The sequence below is a fragment of the Ailuropoda melanoleuca genome, chromosome 2, assembly GCF_002007445.2.
Source record: "Ailuropoda melanoleuca isolate Jingjing chromosome 2, ASM200744v2, whole genome shotgun sequence".
Classification (NCBI taxonomy): domain Eukaryota; kingdom Metazoa; phylum Chordata; class Mammalia; order Carnivora; family Ursidae; genus Ailuropoda; species Ailuropoda melanoleuca.
Window position 1 is genome coordinate 22428090 of NC_048219.1, and position 27570 is coordinate 22455659.

The 27570-nt window shown below is 45.8% G+C and overlaps 3 protein-coding genes across 7 annotated transcripts in view; 2 read left to right on the forward strand and 1 right to left on the reverse strand.

Moving 5' to 3' along the window:
• The window catches only part of RAD54L (RAD54 like), a 29504-nt gene extending 26066 nt beyond the window's left edge, over positions 1 to 3438 (forward strand). For all 3 annotated transcript variants that reach the window (XM_011225309.3, XM_034651817.1, XM_034651812.1), the window contains one exon: positions 1 to 3438. In XM_011225309.3, the coding sequence (XP_011223611.1) occupies positions 1 to 211 (211 nt within the window). In that variant the 3' untranslated portion in view covers positions 212 to 3438.
• Positions 332 to 17618, reverse strand: LRRC41 (leucine rich repeat containing 41). 2 transcript variants are annotated; one of them, XM_002919461.4, is made up of 10 exons: positions 17226 to 17618; positions 13560 to 13646; positions 12825 to 12895; positions 5980 to 7123; positions 3036 to 3296; positions 2335 to 2499; positions 2145 to 2243; positions 1433 to 1555; positions 1138 to 1213; positions 332 to 1044 (listed from the first exon to the last, which is right to left on the reverse strand). In XM_002919461.4, the coding sequence occupies exons 1-10, from the start codon at positions 17422 to 17424 to the stop codon at positions 825 to 827; spliced, it is 2445 nt and encodes an 814-aa protein (XP_002919507.1). In that variant the 5' UTR covers positions 17425 to 17618; the 3' UTR covers positions 332 to 824. The 2 variants fall into 2 exon arrangements, with proteins under 2 accessions (XP_002919507.1, XP_034507688.1); XM_034651797.1 differs by lacking the exon at positions 17226 to 17618 and adding an exon at positions 16036 to 17151.
• A 96-nt stretch (positions 17619 to 17714) lies between these two features.
• On the forward strand, positions 17715 to 26334 carry LOC100469420 (cytochrome b-c1 complex subunit 6, mitochondrial). 2 transcript variants are annotated; one of them, XM_011225310.3, is made up of 4 exons: positions 17715 to 17920; positions 21750 to 21776; positions 22278 to 22425; positions 22536 to 22677. In XM_011225310.3, the coding sequence occupies exons 1-4, from the start codon at positions 17867 to 17869 to the stop codon at positions 22613 to 22615; spliced, it is 309 nt and encodes a 102-aa protein (XP_011223612.1). In that variant the 5' UTR covers positions 17715 to 17866; the 3' UTR covers positions 22616 to 22677. The 2 variants fall into 2 exon arrangements, with proteins under 2 accessions (XP_011223612.1, XP_002919508.1); XM_002919462.4 differs by lacking the exon at positions 22278 to 22425 and adding an exon at positions 26116 to 26334 and having other exon boundaries at positions 17768 to 17920; positions 22536 to 22697.
• Positions 26335 to 27570: the final 1236 nt, after the last annotated feature.

The window sequence follows — 27570 nt, forward strand, 5'->3', positions numbered from 1 at the left end:
GTTGCGCTGCCGCCGCTGTGTCAACAACCACCAGGTCCGGCCAGCCCCCGATGGTTCTGACTGTACTTCAGACCTGGCTCAGTGGAACCATAACACCGATAAGCGGGGGCTCAAGGATGAGGTACTCCAGGCTGCCTGGGATGCTGCCTCCACGGCCATCACATTCGTCTTCCACCAGCGTTCTCATGAGGAGCAGCGGGGCCTCTGCTGATAAACCAGTTGGTCTGGGTGTAGCTGTTAGAGGAAGGAGACAGGGAAAAAGGGGCTCCTTGCCCCATAGGACCCTACTCAATTTTGTTCTCTGGGACAAAAATCATCAAGGATTGCTGCATGATGTTTGCCCAAAGTTTATTTTATAAGAAAAACTTTTTTGGTTAAAAAAAAAGAAAGGAATAAAGGTATGAAAGGGACTGAGGCCTGGGAGCAGCATGGTAAGCCCAGCGGAGAAGAGGCCTGGTAGTTGACACTCCTAAACTTCTCTAAAGCCTGGATACCTGCTTGAGGAGAGAAAGCAGGAACCTCGGGCAGGGGGAGGGGAGCCGTCCTCAGTGACTGATGAGCACTGTAACCTGCCCCAGGGTTCCCAGAGTACTGGGTAAGGGGCCCAAAGGCTCTATACCCAGTTGTGGGAATGCCTTTGCTGAGCCCCATCAAGGCCTCCAGGACCTCAGTGCAAGGGAAGAAGGAAAAAAGAGAAAAAAAGGTGGCAGAAAGAGAAAGACAGAATTGGTGTTTGGGAGTTCTGGGCAGCCCATGTCACAGCCCGTGTCTCAGCCCCTGCAAGCCGATGGTACTGAGCATGGGCCTATGAAGCCTGGGCCCCATCACATGGTGCTGACATAATCTGCGAAGGCCTGGGATGAGTCCCACGAGTCGCTAACCACGTGGCAAGTGGCCCGGAGCCGCCGAATGGCTTCCCTGGCTGTGACTGCATCCTGGTCCAGCCAGTTCTGGAAGAGGCGCAGGTGACCAAAGGCTCCACGGCCCCAGCGCTCCAGCCGCTTGGCGAACTCCAGAAGGCCATCTGGCTTGATGCAGTTGGAACTGGTAGGGGTGAGATGGATTAGACACCCAGGAAACAACTAATCCCTGTATCCCTGCAGCTCCATCCCTTGTCCCTTCCTCCTCCCCATGTACCTGATGTCCAGCTGACACAGAGAGGAGGATGAATCCTCTGAGAAAACATCTGCCAGGGCAAGCAGGCCAGCATTCCCTGGGGAGAAGGGGAGAAATGTCTGTGACCACCCAAGAACAGAACAAGGGTGTCCCAACCCAGTTCTGATCGGGAGAAGCCCAGCCTCCTGAAGCTCCAGCACACAACTATATTCCAGCCCCCACGTTCCCAGTGGAGAGGCCTGTGCCCTCCTCCACGGAGGCTCTACGTCACGTACTGGCTCCTTCCCCCTGTCCCTTCCCAGGGCCCTGCCCCCACCCAGGCGGTTCCCTGGCAGCCGGAGGCCCTTCAGTGTGGAGTTGCCCTTCATAGCAGCAACCATCTCAGGCAGAAATTGGGCCGGGCGCTTCTCAAACAGACGGCAGAAGGAGAAGGTAATCTCTGTCAAGAGAAATTAGAATAAATTCTGATGGCTAACATTAGGACTTAGTGCTGCCCCTCCTGCCCCAATTGGCCCTAGCAAGGGGTATGAATGTTTTTATAGAAGCCCAGAAAGAGAAGGGAATTTGCACAAGACCCCAAAGCAAGACTGGAACTAAATCAGATTCAAACGAGAAACTGAGCCCAGATATTCACTGTTGGGAGGTTTTCTACATGAACAGTTCTCTGTTTAATTTTTTCTCCTCTGTCCACTGACTGCCTTCTATGCAGGGGTGGGCATCAGGGGCAAGTCTGAAAGGGGAGCCTGACCCAGCATATTTATCCTTATCCACCATTATTTCTGTCAGCCACTGAAAGGTAAGAAAAACTTGAGTGAGGCACTCTAAAAGTGAGTAATTTTCTTGTGTTTAGTATAGGAGGAATTGAGTTTGGGACCGATTTTAGAAGGGAGATCATGCAGCTTCTATCGCCATTGTATAGTTGAGTATATAAGGCCAAGAAAAGGATAGTGGCTTGCTCATTCAGTGAGACAGTGGCAGAGCCACAGTGAAGACCCAGGAATGCCCCTGGTTCTGGATGAAGAACTTACCTTGAAGAGTCAGATTCTGTAGCAAAAAGAGCACCTCGCTCTGACAGTCAGCCAGATTCATGTCGTGAAAGCTCAGCCTCTTCAGGGCTAGGTTGTACTCTGCAGGGGGGCAGAGGCCATGGGCCTTAACGTTCCCAAAGAACGATACAAGGCCTCCTACCCTCCCTTTACCAGTCTAGCTGGGTCCTACCTTTGAGTGTCTGTAACACAAGCCCAAAATCTTGGGGAGAGGCAAAGGTGGCACTATCCAGAGACAGCTGCTGCAGAGAACCTGAGGCCTTCAGTACAGAGCAGAGCAGTGGGGCTGGTTGGGCTCCCCGTGGAAATCCCATCTCCAGCTGTTCCAGGCAGTTTTCTGGATACAGTAAGGAGAAAAGATTCTAGTTGATCCTCTCCCTTCTAATCCCATAGCAGGTGCCATCCTGTTCTTTATAAAGATTCACTAAAAAATTTCATCTACTTGTCATTGAGTACACACTATACATTAGGTACTGTGCTAGGTTCTGGGAACAGCACTAAATGAGATTTAGTCCTTGCCCTTTTGGAACTTTTAGTCCAGAAAGACTAGACTACTCAGATAAGCAAACATGAGTGTGCCGAGTGGTGACATAGGAAACATACAGGATCTAAGGGAACAGAAAGAAGAGGGTCCTAGATGGCCTTTTTAGAGACTAATCTGTCATGGTCACTTCCTACTGGGCTTACAGTGGTCTGGGCCCTCTCCAAGCCATGGCTATCTCTGAACAGCAGGCTATAAAGAGGGAATGGATTTCATTCCCTCTTTAAGGAATGAGTGGTGCCAGGCCTGTATTAGCGGTCTTCCCACCTTCCTCACACAAATGCACCTGCACATTTGTGTGGACACACACACATACACACACAGTGGTTCACCTGGTATCTCCTCATCTCCAATTATGTGGCTAGGGGGCCCTGCATTCCCTGGCACAGCAGGGTTGTCCCTCTGGCTGGGGTGGTCAACACGGATAGAGAGGACCCGCAGTAGGGGCAGGGCTCGCACAATGGCACGTGTCAGCTCCAGGATGGGCAGTGGTGAGAACAGATCACTGAGATGCAGGGCACGGAGGCGGCATCCAGCCTGGCCTGACAGGGCCCGCAGACTGTCCAGCAGGCGGAAGATGTTAGAGCCCAGGCCTATAGCAGGAAAGAAGTTAGGTCAGTCATGTGGGAGTGTCAGCAGGAATAAATTTCAGAGACAACTCCAGATATTTCTGTTGATAACTACCAAATCTCTTGAGCTTTGGATCAGGTTATTTAAAATCATTTGTCTCAACTATTCCTTGTCTTGCTTTTTCCTCAGGTAACCACCAAACATGTCTACTGTACTGGGCCATGCCCTCAAGCATCAGTGAGGGCAGTTACAAGACAGGACAAGGGGTCGCGGGGGTGGGGGGGGATGTTGTGCTGCCAGCTGAATGATAGGCCCAGGCCTAGAGGGCAGCAGCAGTCTCGACTTTTCTTATAGGTCACATGGAACATCTGAAATCTAAGTGGGGGAGTAGCAATGACCCAGTAGGGAATACTTTAAAGGATTAATTGGGTGGGAATAGAGCAAAAAAGGATAACCACATCCCACAAAAGGGAGCAGGATATAGAAGGGTTAGAGCAGAGGCTTAATGCCACAAAGCAAATATTATCTCTCCTTGGACTGAGCAGGTTCCTGTGGACTCCTTCCTCCCACAACACCTCACCCAGCACCTAGTAAATACAGTTTTTGCTAGACAGTGGTGAGTAGCAGATCTTATTCCTGCCTATGTAGCCTGGTGAACAACAAAAATGTGTGAGGGGAGCTGGGGAAGCAGGGTATTGTGGAACCACAAAGGATAGGTACTTGGTACCCAGTCCAGCTTCTATCAGTAAAAGCTTTGCAGTTGAGTCCTAAAGAACACAAAGGAGACAGGCTAAAGAGAGAGAGAGAGGAGTGACTGGCAGGGAGAACTCAGCATATATAAAGGCCCAAAGGAAGAAGAGTGGCAGGCTCCAAGAACTGAAAAGTATTCAAGGTGACGTGTGTGAAGTATGGGCGGGGGGGGGGGTGTTCAGGACGCCACTACAAAGGTAAGCAGGAGTGAGAACACAAATGACCTGTAAGTAAATTAAGTATGATGACAGGAAACCACTGAAGGGTTTTTAAGTGAATGAATGAATTGCCTTTGCATTAAAATATATATGCTTGGGCTACAGTGTAGACAGTGAATTGTGAGTAGGGAGTCAGGAAGAACTGTTGATGAATCCAGGTGAGAAGTCATGGTAGCTTGAATTAAGATGTGGAGATAAATAAGTGGATTTGAGAGATCTTAAAGACAGATATGGTACAAAAGAAAGGACCCAGCTGTCTTCTGGGCACCTGAGAGCTGTGAGCTCACTGACCGAATGGGAAGGGGGGAGATCAGCATGGAGGGAAGATGCATTCAGGTTGGGGAGCCTGTGTGGTTTCTGAAATGATGATACCTAGTAGTCACCTGGCTAAAATGGTTCTGGAGTTTAGGAGGAAGATGTGGACTGGACCAGTGTCATAGATTGGGGAGTCTTCAGCATAGGTGGCTTTTGAAACCAAGGGAATGGACAAAATCACCCAGGAAGTATGTGTAAAATGGCAGAGCTCTGAACATTGATAACAAGTAATGTCCAGAAAGGGAGAAGAAAAATTTTGAGGTGGTGGAAATGAGAGTATTTCATGAAGGCTCTTTCATAGTGGGAAATGCCACCAAGAATTAATATAAGAGGAGGATGAGTATGCATTGGACTTAGCAACAAGGAGGACCCTGGAGAAGGAAGGCAGCATTGAGGAGTGGTTTAAAACCTTGGGATTCTGGAATCAGGTTTCCTGGGTTTGAATCCTGGCTCTACAATTTAGTAGTGAGGCTATCCTGGGCAAGCCACTTGACCTCATATGGTTGTAAGCATTCAGTTAATAGAATACTTAAATTATGCCAGACACATTCTAAGCAGTATATAAAAGTTCTTATTACTAAGGCATTTGAGAAATAAGCTTTCCTAAGAAGGCAAGAGGGTATGGATCCAGAGCGCAGGTAAAAGAGTAGCCTTAGTTAGGATGGCCATCTCTCCCATTGTGAAAGAGGAAAGATGAGTGGAGATGTAGAATTCTAGGTTGGTTAACAATAAGCTGAAGTTCATGTATGATGGCTTCTATTTTCTCTGAAGTAGGAGGTGAAGTCACCTGCTGAGAAAGGAAAAGGGGGAAACATTTGGAAGCAGAGAGGAATTGGAGCTAATGTTGCAAACACAGGATTCATAGAATATTGATGATTGAATGTATAGTAGCACCAGTCTGCACAGTTGTGTGATTTTTCTCCTGTGCTCAGTAAGCTAGGTAGATTGGTGGATTTACCCAGAGTTGAAGTTTGGCTAGCTGGGCACAGCCAGGTGGGTAAGAACTGAGGACTGCTTCACAGGTTGCTGGTCTGATAAAAATGTGTTCTGTACCTTCTTGTCTGTACAGCTGCTTTGACAGGAATGGGGGGACCCAACCTTAGCCATGGCTGGGCCTTGCATACACTATACTGTTCCCACCTGCTTGTGGATTGCCTACCATAGCTAAAATGTATCCATTCTTCAGGTCCTCACTGCCTCTCAGGAACCCCTGCTTACAACTCTAAATCAAGCCTATAGACCTCATGCTCTTCCCCAGCAATGAAGGTCTGCCCCTATTTCATGTATGTGTTTTCTGTCCCACTATGAAGCAGGCAGGGCCTCATCTGCAGCTTCTTGATCATACTCCCTGTTCCCCTCCACAGGACTGGGCACACAGCTGCTGCTGCTGTGAGACCCATCCCTGCCCCTGCAGGACACTCACCATTATAGGAGAGTGTGAGGCTCTCCAGAGACACCCAGGAGCTCAGCAGGTGGCACAGTGTCAGAGCCGCCTCTGTGGAGAGCGGAACTGTGAACAGCTCCAAGGTGGAAATGCTGCGGAATCGCTGGGAGGCCTCCAGTGCTGGAAGCCCCAGGCAGCTGGGATCTGATCCATCCAAAGCTCCACAAGCCACTTCCCCGATCTCCATCTCTTCCCCATCCTCCTTCTCACCAGCCACAATGAAAACAAAGTCATACAGGTCTTCAGACTCTGCACCAGACCCCTGACGGGTGCGAGGACCCTTCTTCCCTGCAGCTCGCTTAAAACGCTTTAGGGGCTTAGGCTGTGGGGCTGAGCTAGCTGGAGCCCGTTTGGATGAGGATGTGGAAGAGGAGGCAGAGGCAGAGGACGTGGTGGCTGGAGCAGAGGGTGGCCGCTTGGTGCCAGGAGCCTCGTGGGAGGTTGCTGGAGGGTGCAGATCCCTCTTAGGGTCTGTCCCACCTGCTGTCAGGCTCTCCTGTGTGCTCCGGCGTGTTACCCGGGTGGCAGGTGCAGCTCTAGCTGTCTGCTTGGCTTCGCTCTTCCGCCGAGAGGCCATCAGGGCTGCAGCGCATCGCTCAGCAGCATCCCTGCGAGGCCGGCGTGAGCCCAGCAGGAGGGACCCTTCATCTCGGGATGGGGCCCGGCCTCGGGAGGCCTCTCCACAGAGGCGGCAAGGTGGGCCACCAGGGCCTGGCTGCCAGAAGCCAGCACTCATGGTGAGGATAAGGATGAAAAGGGCTGACTCAGGCACGGGCCAGGAGTACAGCGACACCTGGCTGACGGCCCCGTGGTGAATAAGCTGATGCAGCAGCTGCCGAAGTGACTGCTGAGCAGCCACATCAGAGAACAGCAGGTGGCGGAACTTGAGGGTGTGCAGGGAACTGGCCAGGGTCTCCAGAACCCTGCGGTTGGGCTCAGCCACCAGCTCAGTTGCACCCTGCAGCATATTGCAGATGGTGAGCTGCCGGACGTGGCGGGAGCTATGCAGGAGAGGTGAGAAGCGCTGGTCACAGAGACGCCTGTCAGAAGATACATCAATGGTCCCACGTAGAACATGGGAAAAAAAGGCCTCCATAAACTTGGCTCGCCAACAGGTCACACTCTGAAAGCAGAGAACATGCCAGACAGCTGTGATGCTAAGAGGGTACCTGCTGAACCACCATCATCCCGGGTTCCTCCCTTCCAAAAGCTATTTGCTGAGCCAGGCGACATTCTAAATAATTTACACAAATTCATTTACTCTTTACATCTTTGAGGTATGTCTTACTATTAGCCCCATTTTATGGGTAGGAAAAACAAGGCACAAAGGTTGTTACTGCCTGTGGTTACACAGGTAAGTGGTAGAATCAAGACTGAACCCAGGAAATTTGGTTCCAGAGATTATTTGGCTATAGTGCCTGACATTCAAGTGAAACAATCCTAGAACTTCTTCCATGTCTGTTTCTAGAACCTGATCCCAACTTTCCATTCTTATCATTACCACCTTTGTTCAGACCCTTATCACCTCACACCTGACCACTTCATTAGCTTCCTGATTGCTCCCCCATCTCCTTTTCCCCTTCCCAAACTTTTGTGCTAGTCCACTGGATTCATCTTTGTAAAACATGTCTGATTACATTCTGCTTTAAACCGCCCCCCCCACCATCTATCCACTGCTGAGGGTTAATCTGAAGTTCCTCAGCCTTGCAGGGAAAGCCCTGTACAATATGGCCTCAGTCTATCTGAGAAGCTTTATCTCTCACATCTTGCTCTCATGAATGCTTTGCTCTGGCCAAACTCATCATCTTACTGACCCAAACCTGCCTTCTATGCCCTTTCCTACATCTGCCAGAAATGCTCTTCATTGCCGGCTTCCCAAGAGGACTTACTAACATTTCCTCTTGTTGAGGCTGTTCATCTCAGTGTCTCTATGTTCCCTTCTATTCCTCTCCCTGCCTCTTGTGGGACTCCTCTGCTACTCTGATTATTTAAGTCTTAAACATTGGTAGACCTGTCTCACGGTGTTGAGTCTCTTTGCTTGTGTACATGTTTTTTCCCAACCAGATTAGAAATTCTTGGAGATCAGGGTCAAAATCTTAGACTGGTTTTCTCCAAGGCAGTAGTTATCAGCTTTGACGCATAGGAGACTTCATCAGACTATTCCGGTACATTTAGAAGAACTATGAATGCAAGTATTTCTCCACCTTTGGTGCACATCAGAATTGACCGTGGAGCTTTTCCTTTTTGAAAATTCATATGCCAGGTATCCAGACTTGAAAATTTCTTATGTTACATCTGCAGTAAGGCCCATGCATCTTTGTTTTTTAAACCTCCCCCAGATGATTCGGATGTATAGAAGAGGTTTGCAATTACTGCTCCATCCCCCCCCAACCACCACCACAAAAGGACGCACAGACTTCCTTAAGTCCCCATTCTCTCCTCAGGTACAGAAGAAAGTCTGCTGACTTTGATACAGGTGTCATCTCTGCCACTATACTCAACCTCTTGAACCTCTTCATCTGTAAAATCTGGATAATATCACTTGCTTCACAGGTTTGTTGTGAGGATCAAATGAGACAGTGCAAGTGAAAGCACTTCATAAACTGTAAAATACAAAATGTTATTTCTGTTACTGCTAATGGTAATAATTAGTCCGGATGGGCAATGTGAAACGGACTTGACAGAGGCAATGCCTGTTAAGCAGGGTGCTTATTCAGCCTGAAGCAAAAGCTAGTGGGGGCCTGAGGTCCCCCAAGACTAAGGGACACTTCTCTTTGGTACTTACCCTACCTCTATGCATTCCCTCATACCAGAGTGATCCTCAATTTATTTCTGAGGTTCTGGGCAGAAGTTGGACCCCTATGGTTCTCAGCACAAGTGTCATTCCCTTTGCCCTGGCTATTCCCCATGACACTGCCTGCTGCGGTAATAATGAGGAATGACTTCTTCACGTTTGAGCTAACTGCACGGCAGCAACGAGAGGAAAGGACTCTCTCATCAGCAACTGTGTGGGGGCGTAGGGGGACCAGGAAAAAATACCTGGCAACCAAATCTCCACTTGGCCTCGAGTGGAAGCAGAGAGGGTATTCCTGAATCCTACCTCACTCTAACACTTTCCTACATATTTGCTGGCCCACGCTCACAGCCTTGGAAAACACTTGCAGGTAACCTAGCAAGGCTTTAACTTCACAAGTGAGACATTCTAGCCCTAAAATATGGACAAAGATGTGAACCAAGATGTTGTTGCTATTTCTGACCATAAGGCATGTGGAATATGTAGTTTAGATAATTATTAGTGGTTTTTTTCACACATTTTATTGGTTGGTGAAGACAGTGGGAGAGAATATTTGAAACTGGAACACCCCAGACGTGATAACTGCAGTGAGAACAGCAGGACATAGTGATTCCAGGGCCACATTGCCTCAACTTGAATCCTGGGTCTGCCATTCACTAACTATAACCTCAGACAAGTCACTTCCCCTTTCTGCCTGAGTTGCATCATCTGTAAAATGAGAAAATAACCTACCTATATCATAGAGTTGTAAGGATTAAATGAGTATCTATAGTTACAACAACTATAGTTACAACAACTACTGGTAGACAGTAGTTCATTGCATTTTATTCCATCACCACCTTTTAGAAGAATCTCTGCTGAAACTTCAAAGCTGAAAATAGCTAAAGGATCTAGCTGAAGCAACTCATTTTGTGGACTTTGTAGACTATCACTCAGGGAGTACAAAGTGATTTAAACACATTCTTTTGGGCAAGAGTAGGGGAAATAAGGCACCACCAAAGAGTTGAAATGACATTTGCCTACCAACACAGTCCTTGGCCCATCTACAGCCTGGTGGGTCAGGCACTAGTTGGGGAGAAAGTGGGTGTACAAACTAGGGAAGGCTAAATATTTTCTTGTACTAAACAGAGCCAGCAAATGTTCATAACCTATTGTCCACTATTTTTCTGATAACAGAAATATTGTTTGTGGAAAGATAAAATCTGTAAACCTATTTCTTCGAGCGTATATGTAAATGTAAATAGCTATAGATAATTGTTTTTATAACATTGAGACAATTCTGAATAGTTTCAAATGCTGGGCTTTTAAAACATTATGCCACTGTGTCATTACATTTTTACCACCATGTATTTAAATGTTTTCAGAATATGACTTTATTAATATTTTGAAAATATGAACGTACTATAATCAAAAATTCCTGCATACTGAATAAATTATTTCTAGCTTTTTGATATTAAGTTGCTATAATGAACATCTTGAAATCTTCATGAGTATTTCAATTTTTATATACTATAAATTCTAAGAAATAGAATTTCTAGCCAAATACATATTTTATATGAGTATACATCTTATATATTTGTATACTATATATTATTTATTTTTATATAAGTATATTATATATGTATACGTACTTTAAGAGTTATACACCTTCCCATTCTTTAAATTATTGAGATTGAATATTTTTTATTTTATTGGAGATTTTTGTATATTTTGTGACTTGTCCCAATCTTATTCCACTGGGGTAGTTTGTCTTATTCCCTCTATCCTCTTATTTTACAAATATTGTTGCAAACATTCTTTCTTTGTTTATGTACCTTTTAAATCATGTTGGCATTTTATATGGCCAAATATGTCCATGTTTTCTTTTTTGATTCTGCCCATTTAATAATTAACACTCTCCATCTTGAGATTAAATAACCAGTCACCTTTATTCTTTTTTTAGTTGTTCTGTGCTTTTACTTTTTATAATTTAATCTTTAATCCATGGAGAAATTATTTTGAGTATATTGTAAAATGAGGCTTTATTTTTTCCAAATAGTTAACCAATAACCAGAGAATCCTTTATTGAATAATGCTTCTTTTCCCCACTGCTTTGTCTCCAGAATATCTATTTTATTCTATAGATGTCTTAATACACATACACTAGTACTACAGTTTGACATTCTAGTTCTTTATAAGCAATCAGGGGCTATCTCTATCTTGTTCACCACTGTATCCCTAGAACCTAGCACAGTGCCTGGAATTGAGCAGACACTCGGTAAGTGTTTCTGAATTATGAAGTTAAGGTTACTGTCTTGTAAAACTGGGAAGCAGAAGAAGACACCCTTTGGAATGACCTCTGTCTAGGGGACTGTTAGGCCACCAATGTTCTGAAATGCTCTGAGACAAGCAAAGATAACAAACTACCAGGAAGCCTGAGACAATACTGGAGAAAAAAGCTTACGGTAAGTGAAAGATGTTACGATCTCCATCATCTGCTAGTCAACCATACTGCTTGGGAAACACTGGTACAAAGTGAATCTCATGCATCTTTAAATTTCAGGAAACTCTTAGTGTTTTCTAATCTTGCATTCACTTTTCTTCCTCATAAGGCCTAATTCCTGTACATAGTGCCTGAGGACTTTCTTGGGCCTTAGCACTATCTCACTGAACTGCAGGAGTTGCGTCCAGATCTAGAAGTGGAAAAGCTGAAGGATATGGAGCTGAATGTTACTGAACCCAGTGCATCCCCAGAAATTAAATCTCCTGATAAGAAATTGTTCTCATCATTTGGCCTCATCCACCATTTAAAGCCCCGTTCAAATACTACTTCCCAGGAAAGACTACCATGCTCCCTTCTCCCTCAACCTCCTTGCTACTGTCACATCACTTATCCCACCATGCACGATGCATTTGTTTCAGATTTCCCTGCTAAACATGAGAGATTTGGGACTGTGTGTTTCCAATAGCTAATGTAAGACCTGTAAGTTTAGTAAATGTTTATTGAACTCAATCTGTTCTGTCCCCTAGTTGTGGAGCAGCAGAAGAAATTCTGCTTAAATAAGAGCAAGTTATATCTGAACCAATGAATAATAGAATCTCAGGGCTAAAAGGAGCCCTAAAGTCATCTTGTCCAATGGCTCTTAAAATGCTCAATTTCTTCTACAACACCCTTTTGTCAGGTAGTTATCTAGACTCTATTTAAACGCTTAGTGATGGGAAGCTTCTTACCTCTGGCATTAACTTGTTTCATCACCAAATAAGCTCAGAGTTTAAAAATTCTACATTCAGTTTAGCAGCAATTTATTCTCCTTTAGCTTCTACCAGAACAAGTCTATTAATCCCTCTTTTATGTGAGACTCATTCAAATATTTCGAGATAGTTCATGTTCCCCAGGTCTTTTCTTTTTCAGGAAAAACATCTCCAGTCTTCCAAATGTGACTCATGTGATGTGGCCTTGACTTCTTTCTCCATACTCCAGGGTAGCCTGACCACTGCAGAGCCAGGCTGCTCTATCACCCCCCTGTCCTTCAGCTTATATTATAGTTACAGTGATTCACACATTTCAGAGTAGAGTCATTATATGAGTAGCTTTAGCACACTGTTGACTAAACCCCCTTCATCTTTTTTATACAAGTTGCTGCTAAGCCAAACCCCTCCACCTCCTATCCTGAGGTCATGCAATTTGAATTTTTTAGACTTAAGTGAAAAATTGGTTTATTCTGTTAAATTTCATCTTGTCAGGTTTGACCTCTGCTCCAGCCCTGTCAAGACCTCTATGAATCTGGGTTCTGCCATCCATTGTGATCACTACCTTTCCCTGTTTTGTGTTGCCTGCAAACATGGTGAGCAATCAAGTCAGTGACAAATGCCAAATGGAAAGAACCCTGTGACAAGCCCTCAGAGCCAAGAACCCTGTGACAAACCATCTCCTCCCAAATTCACTCCATCCCTGTCCCTGCACTTTACCAGTATCCAGCTTGTGTTTGTAAGCTTTTCCTGCTTTCACGTGCAAAGTCAGGCCAGAGTTCTACCTGGTGCCTTAACTTACTTCCAAACTAGAAGGCCTTGTCTTCATCAGCTCATCCCATAGTCGGCGCCAGATGGCCTGAGTGGAGAGGCCTGTGGGGAGAAATATCACATTTACTTGGCTGCTCTCTGGCCACCATAAGTGAAGTACGTCAGCCTTTCATGTTGTCCTGTGGGTACAGAGGAGCAATATGGCAGACTAGTAAAGAGCGCTGGCTCTAAAGACAGACTGCCTGGGTTTAAATATCGGCAAACTACACTAGTTGTGTGACCTTGGACAAGATTACTTAATTTTTTTGTACCTCAGTTTCCTTATCTGTAAAACGTTAATAATAGCTATTTCATAGAGTTGTTGAAAAGATTAAATGAGTTTCTCCAGGTAAAGTGCCTAGGACAGCAACTGGCACAACAGGATTAGTTAGATAAGTGTTAGCTGTTGATAGATCTGTCCAATGAGGGGTTTGGAAGACAGCACAGTAAAATAGAAAAATGAAGATTCAGAAGATCTGGGTTTTAGTCTGGCTTAGCTATTAATTGCGGTGTGCCTGTGGTTTCACTTTTATTAGTATAACAGGGGTCATTTACTTGCTTTGTGTTTCCCTGGATACTATGAAAAATCACATAGGAAAGTAGGTGTGAGGGTACTTTTTGAAAAGCATGAAGTTCTATGCAGGTATCAGGTATAATATTTACCTGAAGAACATCATGGTGCCTTGCTTACGATCACTGACTGAGAAAGAGAGAGAAAGACACTTACCTTTCTTGAGGGCAGTTTCCTCAATCCTCTCCAAGTAATATATATTGAGCAGAGGTAAGATGCTTTGAAGTATTGGGCCTGGGAGGGCTACAAAAACCAAAACACAAAGTTTACTTTTTTCTCCCAGGGTTCCAAACATTATTTATCCTACTGGAAAGGAAAACAGAAAAGCAGACTTCTCATTTGGCAAATGGAAACTGTAGAAGCTAACCTAAGTCTAATTCAAACTCTAGTCTACTTATCTTCAGCCACTTAGTTGGCAGCTGGAATTTCAGGGGCATGCACATCTTCAAGGGTGAGATAATAAAGCAAGCTGTTATGCTCATTTAGGAGCTGGTCAGTTCACTTCTGCCCAGCATACTGAACCATTCTGCATTTAAAAGGTCTTATTGGATATGTGTGATAAAAACCCATCATCATTTGGGCCCTACTAACTTCGCCAGCTCCCTACTTTGCCTCCTCTACTTCAGCCGTACGAAACTGCTTTTTTCATTTACCTCACATGTTACACTGCTTTCTGCCTCTGTGCCTTTGCTGTGCTGCTCTCTACCAGGAAGGTCCTTGCCATTTTCGGCATATCAACTACAAGTATCATGTCCTTTTATTAAGCCTTTCCTGAATTCCCTTCCCACTCTTCCAGGCTGGTGACTCCCATTCTTTGGGCCCCTACTGTATCCGAACTAGTACTTTCCTGTGAACAACAGAAATAATTAGACCTTAACTCTAAATTCAACATGTCATAAAAACAAAACTTGTTCTTACTGATTTCTAGATTTGAGAGGCTTTATAGTATTCTGGCTAAATGGTTTAGTCTCTAGAATTGGACAAAACTGGGTGAAATTCTGATTCTATTACTTAATTATGAATCCTTGGGCAAATTAACATCCTCAAGACTCCGTTTCCTCAATTTTAAAATGGAGGTAGTAATAACTACCTCATAATATTGTCATAAAAATTAAAGAAAATCATGCTTGTAATCTTTTTAAGACCATGCCTGGCAGTAATAAGCTCACTAAATGTTGTCTATTATTATTCTTATCTGTCAATAGCCTCTCTGTCCTGCCAAGAACAAGTCTTAGATCTTAGAGTATACCATATCTAAGGAAAATCTTTCAAAACTTCTATTCTAGGATCTCCCTTTATCTTTACTTGTAGAATAATGGAATCGTGATGTCCAAGAATCTAGTATAATTCTTTGCACATAGTACTCAATGTACCTGCCGAATGAAAGTATTAATTCCCTAAGCTATTACATTAATGTAGGCTCCTACGGTGTTCAAGATAAAGTCCAAGCTCCATATCCTGGCATTCAAGGTATAACATACCTATTCTACTTGTTTCCTCATTGTATCCTTTCCTGCTGCCTCTATTCACTTTACCCTTCTCTCCCCACACAAAGCAACCCTAGTCCACTGCCTCCAGGAAGCCTTTCTTGGCTGTTAGCCCACATTGAGACCTTCCTCCAAAACAGCACTTCTTAGCAGGCCTCCTACTTGGCTCTCCTAAGAGGCCTAACTTGATTCAGCTTTTTCTCTGTGACTGTTTACCTGGCCTAGGCCCATAGGAGCTCCTTCTCCTCCGTCCCTCCAATCTGCTCTGTTCAGCCATCCCCTCTCACAGCCACTGGGGATTCTCATCTCCTATTATCCCCAAACTCCTCTCTTCCTTTCCCCATTCTTCTTAAGCCAGGCTCTTCCTTGCTTCTTTCCAGCCTACACCTTCCCAACTCCAGGCCTCCACACCCAGTCCTCTTCCTTCCTAGCCAAGTTAGCATCCTAGAAGCTCCAGGCTGATATCTTCTCTGCCTTCTTCCAAATTTTTCTGAGGACTTTGCTGAGCCCCCTGCCCAGCTCCACTGAGACTTCTCCTATTCCCCACGGGTCAGCCTGACCCTTCTCCTTTCAGCTGTTGGCACAGGGCCTCCACAATCCCCTCCCCCCACCAGCTTGAGGACTTCTAACAGTCTCCCCACTGCAGGAAGACACTTGGGCCTCTTCAGGATCAGTGCCCCACCCCCACCTCACCAAGGGCCTTCCCACATCCTTGGGCCTTCTTTAACCAGTCTCCACAGCCTTGGGGCTTATTCCTGGAGGCCCAAACCCCCAAACTCCAGGGTCTTTTCTTCACAGCCACCTCCTCAGACTGCAGTCCCCAAAACCCCCAATCCCAGGACCTCAAGCCCTCACTCCTGACCTTACCAGGGCCTTCCTCCTGCCAAAGACACTACCACCACTCCTGAGGCCTTCTCCAGAACCCCACCCCCTCACCCCCTCGAGGCCTGAGGCCTTCTCTCCTGCCACTCCCTCCCCCTTCCCTGGGCCCTAGGCCTGGCCTGGATCTCCTCACCCAACTTCAGCCCTGGCTTCTGGACCCCACCCCCTCACACCACTAGTCTGTCAGGCCTGAGGCCTCCCTCATCCCCTGCGCAGGCAGGCCTACCCCCCAGGGACTTCACTCTCCTCTCTTTCACTCTCACCATCAGTGCTCACAAGGCCGACCCGAGTTGTTCTCATCAGCTGCCAGTCTGGGTCCAGCGGCGCCCACTCCAAAGCCCGGCCTCCGCGTGCCCGTCGGCTGCGGGCCTCCTCTCCGGCGCTACCTGGCCCGCGCCGTCCCGCCCTAATCCCAGGCCCACCGGGCCGGCCGGTCGGTTCTTCCTCCCCGGCCTCTCCGCCCAGCGCCGCGGGCCCGCCTTTGCCGCTCAGCCTGCGCGCCCTCAGCCCAGGCCGGTCCGTCGGTCCCCGGCAGCTTTCGGGCCCGGGGCCTCCGTTCGCTCGCACTCAGCCCAAGGCCTCCCAGCGGCGACGCGCCCCCTCCCAGCCGGGATCCCGGGGCCGTCGCCCGCCTGGGGCCTCTCTGGCCCTTCCCGCCTGTCCGTCATTCGAGCCTCCCTCGATTGCGGACCGGCTCCGGCCTCCCTTCACCCGCTCCGGGCCCTTCCTCCGCTCAGGCCAATCCGAGTGGCCTCCGGCGCTCCCTGCCCTGCCCGTCAGTCCAGCGCTCAAGCAATTTGGCACCCGAGGCCCCGGTCGTCAGTGCGCTCCCTTCAACGCTGGGTCGTCGGACAGGCCTCGGCGCCCCAAGCCCTTCGGCCTCTCCCCCAGCCCCTCGCTCTCCAATCCGCTGGGCTGCCTTCGCCCATCAGCCTGGCCTCCGGAGTCTCGGCACCCGCGGTCTGTCAAGCAGACACGGGAGGCCTCGCGCGTCAGTCAGGCTAGGTGGCCCCGGGCCTGGCCTCCTTGCCTTAGGCCGGGCCTCCCAACCTCGGCCCCCGCCCCCAAGCAGCGGGGCCATCCCTGCCCGTCTGCTCGACATCCGAGACTCCCCAGCGCGGCCCGACCCGGCTGTCAGTTCGGTGCCCACGGCCGGCCCGTCATTCCAGCCTGTCTCCCGGGCCCTGCCAGTTTGGCCCCAGACCGGGCCTCCTGGCCTCGCCCCCCGCGCCCCCCAGCCAGGCCGCGGTGCGCGTCCACCTGCCGATCTGGTCCCCGCCTTTACTCTGTCCAGCCCGGTCAGGCACGGAATTCATGTTCCGACCCGACGGTGTGCCTTCCAGTGCCCCGGGCTGGGCCTTGCCCCAGGCCTCCCGGCCTCGCCCCCCGCGCCCCCCGGCCGCCGGGCCGCCTCCGCTCGTTGCCAGAGGTAGCCCCTCACCCCGCGACTTACCCCACACCCCGCTCTCCAGAACCCCCATATGGGCGCTCACCGCCCGCCCGCACAGCTCGAACAGGGCGGGGGGAGCGCTGGGGCCCGAGGCCGAGCTCTTCGCTGGCGCCGCCTCCCGGGACGTGGCCTCCATGGTCGTTGCCGCCGCTACCTCACAGAACCAGCAACTCCGGGCGCGCCAGGCCTCGGGCGCCGCCATCTTGGGGAGGTGCGCGAGCCCGAGAGTGGCACCCGAGGACCGCCATCTTGAAAAGGTCAGCAGTTAGGACGGTTTCATCACCGATGTGGGTAAGACTAGTAACTACGCTAATGGAACATCGAATAAATCCGCATTCTTCCCAAGTCTCTTAGAAGCCAATATTTTAAATAAACCCGTAGACCAACGTAGTTGGCCCTTCACAATTAAGGGGACATTACTTAGCAAATCCTCCTTAAGAGCAAATATCAGCTCCCCCTAACCCCTGCGTTTGGACGGTAGTATATGCCAATCCGAGCGTGTGTTCGCGACTACGACGAGTCTGCCGCACTTCCGGCCAGATCGCCGGATATCCGTCGAGTGACCCTTACAAGTCCTTCTTGATCCTGAAGTGGAGTAGGTGCCGCTGTTGCCGCTGGTGTTGAATTCAGAACCGTACCGGGACATGGGGCTGGAGGACGAGCGAAAGATGTTGACCGGGTCCGGAGATCCCAAGGAGGTAAGGGAAGGCGACCGACTTGACTCTCTTCCCTACCCTGAGGCTCAAGACCTACCCCGCCAAAACACACCCGGGGCCCTGCTGGCCCGAGAGTTTGCATGGTCGGGATTGCGGGTTCCCTCGACCCTTCCCCGGAATTTGTCTATTCATCTTGGGCTAGGAGATGACTAGCCATTTTCTGGGCTTGGTTTCCCCATTCTGCGAGTGCGGTGAAGGTGTAACGACGGCGAAAAATGCTGTGTCGTCTAAACTTTTGTAAAAATAGTATCTTTATTTTTAGCCAATCAGGTGATCTGAGACCCTGGTTTGACAGGTTTAGGGAGCAAGCCGACCGGCCTTAGTGCTTCTCTCCGCTCAGGTCAGGAATCCTGCCACATCTTCTACGGAGGCTCCGGAGATCTGGCCTTATGCTAATTTCTGTGAAGAAGTGGTTTCTTTTTCTTTGGTAGGGGTGGGGGTGGGAGGTATATTTGGGGACAGTATAGGAATGTGTAGTATAATTCTGCGATGATGGAAGAGGGAACTTTCCCAGAGTAAGAATGCCAATATAATAATTATTAATTGACTGCTTACTATTCCAAGTTCTTTATATGACTAATTCATTTAAGCCACACAATAGTCCTGTGAGGTAAGTATTGCATACTATTATTATGGTCATTTTACAGATGAAAAACTAGCATAGAAAGGTTAAATATCTTTTCTAAGGACCACAGCTTTAATCATGGAGCGGGGAGTTGAATCCAAGCAGCATGGTTTCAGAGCCAAGACTTAGCCCCAGTGCTACACAGCTTTACAGAAGCCAGCTAGCTTTTGGTTTTCAATCGCATTTCCTATGCTTTGTTCTGTAGTCACTTCAGGGCAGCTATTCCAGGTTTATGGGTTCCGAATAGTTGGAAACTAGTTTATCCCATAATTTTTCCTAGTCTTATTTTCAGAAAGGGGACCAGAATGAAATGGAGCCAGCCTCAGGAAGTTCAGCAGGAAGTATACCAGAAAGTTCAGTAGGGCTCAACCACAGCAGTAGATGAAAAAAGAAGGTAGTCAATTTTAAAATTAAGAAAACTGAGGCCTTCGGGGCGCCTGGGTGGCTCAGTCAATTAATCATCTGCCTTTGGCTCAGGTCATGATACCGGAGTCCTGCTTGGGCTCCCTTATCAGCGGGGAGCCTGCTTTTCCCTCTCCCTCTGCTGCTCTGCCCTGCTTGTCATCTCTCTATCAAATAAATAAAATCTTTAAAACAAACAAACAAAAAACTGAGGTCTTTTATGAAGAACTTATACTTTTTGGACATTCAGTCTTTTTATTTAGTGTGACCTTGGTTTTTGTCATTGATGGGAAATTTTACATGAAGTAGTCCATATTCAGACTTAAAGTATTTGGATTTGTAATATAATAAAAAATCACTAAAAAAAAAAAAAGTATTTGGATTTGTTTTTCCAAAACATGCCTTGATACTTTTGACACAAAATTATCAAAATGATCAATGTAGTAGCATTGCTAATAGGGAAATGATACAAAGGTCTTGCTTCTAGGATAATAATTTCAGGTTTCTTACTGAGGCAGAATATGATATCAATTTTTTGGGAAACTTTTTCAGTATGAATTTTTTTAAAGAGCAAGGTTAAAAAAAAAGGTTTAAGGGGTACCTGGGTGGCACAGCGGTTAGGCGTCTGCCTTCGGCTCAGGGCGTGATCCCGGCGCTATGGGATCGAGCCCCACATCAGGCTCCTCCGCTATGAGCCTGCTTCTTCCTTCTCTCATTCCCCCTGCTTGTGTTCCCTCTCTCGCTGTCTGTCTCTATCTCTGTCGAATAAATAAATAAAATCTTTAAAAAAAAAAAAAGATTTTAAAAAAAAAGAGCGAGGTTAAGAAACCTTAATGAAAAACTAGAATTTGACATCCCAAAAATCATCTTTGTGTTTAGAAGAGATCTTTGCTAATTGTGAGAATAAATAGCGTGGGTTATAGTTGAACCTGCCTTCGCCCTCCCAGCTTTCATGAGCTTTGGTCTCTTTCCCAAAGGGCATGGTAGAGAATGAAGCAGATTGTGTTGGAATTTTGAAAACATAATGAGGGATTGCTGAGCCAATTCTTTTTATTTTCATATATACCTTTTCTTCCCTTCCCCCAAATGTGGATACGTGCATGCGCAGGCAGGCAAACAGCTTGCTTTTGACGGGTTGAAATATTGATCAGACTCTGCTGTGCCCCAGATTTTGGCCTAAAATGATGCTCCTTTTACACTGCTCTCCTTGGAAGAAAGGAAATTAGGTTTGAGGTTGTGTACCTGAATCAGAAGTAAATAGGTAGGAGTTGGTATTTCTAAGCTTGTGAGTGGAGTAGTCTAGACCTTTCATGCGCTTAACGCTGATAGTCTACTTAAGAGTCTTGGGAGTTCAGCGAGTCAAAAAGCAGTAACTGTAACCATTTTTAGTTAAGCTCTGGCTAAAGAAAAGTTCAGGTTTGGCCATTTTCATATTCCCAGTCCAAGTTCAGAGTCTAGAAAAATGTTAGTTTTCCTCCTAACTTTGTTTGGGATGTAAGGACTAAATTGAGCTATTTCTGGTAATACCAGGGCCTACCAGAATTTCAAACAAAATACTTCAAGTGATGTGTGTTCCATGTGAACATCAGCTCGAATCTATATCAGAATATGTCTAATTGGGGCACCAGCTGGCTCAGTCGGTAGAGCATGTGACTCTTGATCTCATGGTGGTGAATTCAAGCTCCACGTTGGGCGTAGAGATTTTAAAAAAGGAAGGAAGGGAGGGAGGGAGGAAGGAAGGAAGGAAGGAAGAGGGAGGGGGGAAGGAAGAGAGAGAGAGAAAGAAAAAAAGAAAGAGAAAGAAAGAAAGAAAGAAAGAAAGAAAGAAAGAAAGAAAGAAAGAATCTAATTAGTGTTATCTCTAAACTGGGAGCCCTTAAGGGGCTGTTGTGATTAATCAAATTACAGATTTGAAACTACTTTATAAACTTTATTTTAAAGATTTTATTTATTTGAGAGAGAAATCAAGAAAGAACGCAAGCAGGGGGGTGGGGCAGAAGGAGAGGGAGAAGCAGACTCCCCCTGAGCAGGTAGCCCCATGTGGGGCTGGACATGGGGGTGAATCCCAGGACGCTGGGATCATGAGCTGAGCCGAAGGCAGAGGCTTAACCAACTGAGCCACCCAGGCACCCGACTTTAAAGTAGGGTGTCCTACACACTAGGTTGTTGCTAATGAAAGTGAGATAGTATGTCCTTGTTGAAATGTACTCAGGGTTTGTTTTAATTAGGTATGGTAAGATTATAGGCAAGGAGACAACTGTTTTTGAAAGAAGAGTTAATTACTTATGAGTCCCAAGAGAAGGGGGGGAAGGCCACACCACCTGGAGAAGGGCCTGGAGCAGCGGAAGGGGCAAGGGAAACCAGACTCTTGGTTTCTGAGGGAAAGAATGGGTGAAGCAGGATAGGCAACCTCTGGTAAGTTTAGGATTGGATTATTTGAGTAATTTCTGTGGGTTCTGGGCTATAGGGGTGGGCTCTAGCTGTTTGGTACTTGGCAGTAGGATGATTAGGGCAGGAGCAATAATTGGTTCAGTCTAGGAGATAAAGGAAGTGATTGGTGATAAGCGTTTTGGATTGGTTGGTTTACATATGAAAGATGTGTCCCCTGGGAGGGGCTTTCTCTCCAGGATTAGCAAAGCCCCTAAAATGTCAAAGCATCATAAAATACAGAAAATTTTAAAACAGTATTAATACAGTGTTTATCTTCAGTAATTACAACATCAGTATGATTGGGAATATATGTCCTAAGTTGCTACTGACATTAATTTTGTTTTCCTTTTGTAGGAGGAAGAGGAGGAGGAGGAATTAGTGGTAAGAGCCGTCTCAGGTTTGGAACCATCTCAGTAAAAGGAAGTTTGAGCTTCGTGAAACTCTAAGGGCATTTTAAGGAGTCTTTACTTGACACCTTGGAGAGAACAGAAATGGAAATGGAAAAAGTCTTTAATACTTCCTTCCTGTGCTGTGGAGTGTTTGGGGGATGTGGGCCTGGGAAGCTGAGTCTTTTCTGGGTTTGGAGCTTCTTCCGTCATGGTGTCAGGGAGCAGAGCGGCATCTTGAGGGCCTGGTATGCAATTATCTATCTGCTGTTTGCGATTTAATAAAGGACTCTGGAAGGAACTTTCCTTATATAGTCCTTCTCCATGTCAACATTGCCTTTCTGTCTGGGCAGCTGGGGTATATAGGCCTGGCTGTCAGATGGGGGAATTCAACTTCACAGACATTAGATATCCCAAAATGCTGTGTTAACAAGTAAGGCCTCCTGTAGATCTACGTCAAGTTTGGCTAGGTTTCCTTTACCACCTTGTTTTTCAGATAGGACTGAGGCTTTCAGTGCATACTGGCAACCTTGGAAGGCAGGAATGTGAAACTTGCCCCTGCCACTTAGCATCAGAATTGAGTGGGAGACCCCATTCTGCCATTTCTGGCGGCAGTGTGGCTCTGCCAGCTGGCCTTCTGCACGGTAATTCAGAGGCAGCACCTTGGTTTGGTGGTTGTATTAATCAAAGCTGATGGTTTATGGATCATCTCCTAAAACCCCCATTTCGGTTCTTGTCTATGTTTCTCCTTCAGGATCCCCTAACAACAGTGAGAGAGCAATGCGAGCAGCTGGAGAAATGTGTAAAGGCTCGGGAGCGGCTAGAGCTCTGTGACCAGCGTGTATCCTCCAGGTCACAGACAGAGGAGGATTGCACGGAGGAGCTCTTTGACTTCCTGCATGCAAGGGACCACTGCGTAAGTCAGCCTAAAATCAGGAAGGGGAAAGCTTACAGTGGCCAGGCAGAGTTGGTGCTGACAGCTTTTCCATACTAGGGGCAGATCTAGCAATAAGCCCGTATATGTCAGGTACAGTGCTGAGCACTTTACATTAGTAATCTTACCTAATTCTATTACTTTTACTGGAGATAAGTCTCATTAGCCCCATTGTACAGATAAAAAACTGAGGCTTAAAGAAGAGAAATGATGTCCCAACTTGGACTGCTAAACATCGGGGAAGCTGGATTTTGTACCTTTAAATAACAGGCTGTTCTTCTTTTTTTTTTTTTTAAATGATTTTTTATTATATTATGTTAGTCACCATACAGTACATCCCCGGATTCCGATGCAAAGTTCGATTGCTCCATTAGTTGCGTATAACACCCAGTGCACCATGCAATTCGTGCCCTCCTTACCACCCATCACCAGTCTATCCCATTCCCCCACCCCCCTCCCCTCTGAAGTCCTCAGTTTGTTTCTTAGTCCATAGTCTCTCATGTTTCATTCCCCCTTCTGATGACCCCCCCTTTCTTTATCCCTTTCTTCCCCTACCGATCATCCTAGTTAGGCTGTTCTTTAAAATCATTTATAGGGGTATCTGGGTGGCTCAGGTCATGATCCCAGGGTCCTGGGATTGAGCCCCACGTCAGGCTCCCTGCTCATTGGGAAGCCTGCTTCTCCCTCTCCCCCTGCTTGTGTTCCCTCTTTCACTGTGTCTCTCCCTCTCTCTGTCACGTAAATAAATAAAATCTTTAAAAAAATAAATAAAAAATTAAAATCATTTACATCCTCCAGTATGTCTTGTAAAAAAGTTTTTTTTTTTTGTTTTTGTTTTTTTTTTAAGATTGTATTTATTTATTTGAGAAAGAGCTGGGGAAGGGGCAGAGGGAGAGGGAGAGGCTGACTCCTGCTGAGCAGGGAGCCCAACCCAACACAGGGCTTGACTCCAGTATCATGGACAGAGCCATCCAGGCGCCCCACCCCCCTTTTTTTTAAGTAAATTTGTATTTGACTCTCTTGCATATGACAGGTATTTTAAATAAATTACAGAGTAGGCAAAAGTTTGATCTGAATACTTATATTAAAACCATTTGGGTGGTTAATAAGCATATGAAAAGGTGCTTAACACCATTAGCTCTCCGGGGAAGTACAGATCAAAACCTCAAATGAGATACCAGTTCATACCCATCCTAGTAGGTATGATAATCAAAAAAGTAGGGAGAAATGGGTGAATGGGGTCAAAAGGTAAAAAGGAAAAAATAAATGACTTTTTCTGCCCTGAAAAAAGTTAATGATCTCCACTCAACCAACTTTATTTATGCTTCCACAATTCCAGGGGTGCTGGCTGGCTCAGTTGGTAGAGACGCATCTCTTGATCTCAGGGTCTTAAGTTCAAGCCTCATGTTGGGCATAGAGCTTACTTAAAAAAAAATTCAGTATAGGTGGTTTAATTCTGTGATATACAGTAGAAATACACAAATGCACACACATCTCCCCCCCCCCATTAAACACATTGTGACAGTTAAGGAAGATATTTTATGATAGAAAACTCTAACTGAACCCATACTGCCTAGAGATAACCATGTTTTTTTGTATATACTACCAGATTTTTAAACAAAAATAGAATCCAAATACATTTAATATAAAATGTGAATAGAGGCATTATATTCCTTTTTCAACATAATTTTAGTAGAAAGAAGGAAAATTTATATATGAAATATGCATCTATAATTCTCCATATCATTAAAAAAAATAGACCAGTGTTGGCGATGTGGAGAAATTGGAAACCTCATACACTCTGTTGGGGCTATAGATTGGTGTAGTCCTGTAGAAAACAGTCTGGCAGTTCTTCAAAAAGTTAAACATAGAGTTAATGTATGATCCAGTGATTCTCCTAGGTATATACTCAAGAGAAATGAAGACATATGTCTATACAAAAGCTTGTACACAAATATTCATAGAAACATTATTCATAATAGCCAGAAAGTGGAAACAACATAAATGTTCACCAATTGATAAGTAGATAAATAAAATGTAATATATCCATATAATGGAATATTATTTGGCAATAAAAAGAAATGAAACACTTTACTCAAAAAATTAAACTCTGCTATATGATCCAGCAATTCCACTTCTGGTTGTGTACCCAAAGGAATTGAGACAGTTCAGTTGAACACTTACTTGTACATGCATGTTCATAGTAGCATTCTTAATAGCTAAAAGGTGGATGCAGCCCAAATGTCCATTGTGGTATATGCCTATAATGAAATATTTACCCTTAAAAAGGGAAGAACTCTGACATTACAACCTGTATGAACCTTGAAGACATGCTAAGTAAAATAAACCAATCACAAAAAGACAAATATGTCATTCCACTTAATGAGGTACCTACAGTAATCAAATTTGTAGACAGAAAGTGGAATGGTGGTTCCCAGGGGCTTCAGGGAGGGGAAATAGGGGATTAGTTTCAGTTTGGGAAGGTGAAAAAATTCTGGAAATTGACAACTGCTGGACAATTTGAGTTACTTAATGCCACAGAAATGTAGAGTTAAAAATAGTTAAAATGAGGGCACCTGGCAGGCTCATTCAGTGGAGCTTGTGACTCTTGATCTTGGGGGTGTGATTTTGAGCCCCATGTTTGTCATAGACTATTTAAAAAAAAAGTTAAAACGGTAAATTGTTATTTAAATACTTTTATGAGCCAAGCACTGGGCTGAGATGTAGGAATGAGATAGGCATGGTCCCTTCCTTCACTTAGTTGAACCAGCATAGAAGACAAACAGAATACTTAACTCGTTGGGTATAACCTTCTCAGGTTGGCTTCCACTAATCCTCTATTTAAAGCTGCTATGCTCCCCCCCACCCACTTTTTATTTTCCTCAGAGCGTTTATTACTGTCAGAAGTTTACCTTATGTGTATATCACATTTCTGTTATTAGTCTCCCTAAGTTTCCCACAAGACAGAGATACTGCCTGGTTTACCATTGTAGCTCACTCAGCACCTAGAACAGTAGCTGGCATATAGTAGATGTTATATAAATATTTGCTGCGTTAATAAACACTGATATGGGAGGTGTAAGTTTCTATGGGGAAGATAGAGGAGGGACAGATTTGTGTGGGGATAGGAGTTTGGTGAAAGCTTACAAGAAATGACATGTAAACTTAAGTTCTAAAGGAAAGATAAAAGATTTTTTAAAAAGTAGAAAAGAGAGTTCTAGGTAGAAAGGAGATAGTATTCAGGTAACCAAAGGTAGTTCACTAGGGCTCAAGAGGGGTATGGGTGTGTGGGAACGCTGTGGAGAGGCAAGAGGCAGTAGTATTCCAGGTCATGAAGGACCTCGTAAGCTATGACATTAAAGCTGCCAGTTGATGACATCCTTTTCTTTCCCCCATCTAGGTGGCCCACAAACTCTTTAACAGCTTGAAATAAATGTGCGTACTTCACCCCAGCCTTCATCACCTGGGCATCAGGATATTTTGTGGTTTTGACCATGCCATTTGTTTCTTATCTGTGTTAACTGTACATTCATGTGAACCTCATGGATTTTGGCTTAGGCAAGTACCTTCTATGTAATTAGCAGTGATTCCTCTTAATAAAGTCCAGTAATCTGCAGACCTCCTGCCTCCTTTCCTTTTTTTTTTTAATTTGAAAATGTCAAACATATGACTAGGTCGAAAATAATCAACTCCCGTGTAGCTATCACCTAGCAAGTATGTATCTCTCTCTCTTTTTTTTAAGATTTATTTGAGAGAGAGAGAGAATGTGTGCGCTTGGGGAGGGGGGAGAGGGACAAGACACTTAATCAATTGAGCCACCCAGGTGCCTGTAAGTATGTATCTCTTAATGATAAGGACTTTTAAAAAGTTTACCTTGATGCCATTATCACAGTTAAAATGAACAGTGATGGCTTAATTTCATTGGATACCCAGTCCTTACGAAAGTCTCCTACTACAGAAGTGTCTTTTGACAGTTTTTGGTCTCAGTGTCCAACAAGGTTGCTTTTTTCTTTAAAAAGATTTTATTTGAGAGAGCATGAGTGGGGGGCAGGGGCAGAGGGAGAAGCAGGCTCCATCCCAGGACCCTGGGATCATGATGTGAGCTGAAGGCAGACGCTTAACCGATTAGGCCACCCAGGCACCCCACAAGGTTGCTTTTTAAAAATACACATTTTTTTTAAGATTTTATTTTTTTCAGATCTAGAGAGCACAAGCAGAGAGAGCTGCAGGCAGAGGGAGAAGCAGGTTCCCTGCTGAACGGGGAGCCTGATGTGGAGCTTGATCCCAGGACGAACTGAGCTGAAGGCAGTTGCTTAACCGACTGAGCCACCCAGGCGTCCCAAAAATATACCTATCTTAAAAAGGAGTGAGGAGGATATAGGTTTGTGAGGGGCAGGATACTGGATTCCAAGAAGGGTAAGAAAAGGGTGCCCAGGTAGGCATGCTGGCAATGGGAGATTGGTTACATACGTACAGCAGTGAGGGAGACACCTAGTAAGTTAATATATTGAAGGTAATAAATGCTAGCAGAGAATGGAGTTACAAATAGGGAAAAGGAAAAAACCAGAAGGGGGGCGCCTGGGTGGCACAGTGGTTAAGCGTCTGCCTTCGGCTCAGGGCATGATCCCAGCGTTATGGGATCGAGCCCCATATCAGGCTCCTCCGCTATGAGCCTGCTTCTTCCTCTCCCACTCCCCCTGCTTGTGTTCCCTCTCTTGCTGGCTGTCTCTATCTCTGTCGAATAAATAAATAAAATCTTTAAAAAGAAAAAACCAGAAGGAACCCAGCTGTGGTGAGGTATTTATAAACTAAATAAATACAGATTTCAATGTAAGTAAATATAGAGGCCAGTATG

What these genes read in the sequence shown, in the direction of transcription:
- LRRC41 (XM_002919461.4), bottom strand. Translation starts at nt 17,424, where the DNA reads ATGGCGGCGCCCGAGGCCTGGCGCGCCCGGAGTTGCTGGTTCTGTGAG. An exon ending in ACAGAATCTGACTCTTCAAG is followed by an intron (nt 1,556 to 2,144) that starts GTAAGTTCTTCA and finishes TTCTCTTGACAG; the next exon opens with AGATTACCTTCTCCTTCTGC. An exon ending in CTGTGTCAGCTGGACATCAG is followed by an intron (nt 1,045 to 1,137) that starts GTACATGGGGAG and finishes CACCCCTACCAG; the next exon opens with TTCCAACTGCATCAAGCCAG.
- LOC100469420 (XM_011225310.3), top strand. Translation starts at nt 17,867, where the DNA reads ATGGGGCTGGAGGACGAGCGAAAGATGTTGACCGGGTCCGGAGATCCC. An exon ending in AGGAGGAGGAGGAATTAGTG is followed by an intron (nt 21,777 to 22,277) that starts GTAAGAGCCGTC and finishes CTTGTTTTTCAG; the next exon opens with ATAGGACTGAGGCTTTCAGT. An exon ending in GCCAGCTGGCCTTCTGCACG is followed by an intron (nt 22,426 to 22,535) that starts GTAATTCAGAGG and finishes TTTCTCCTTCAG; the next exon opens with GATCCCCTAACAACAGTGAG.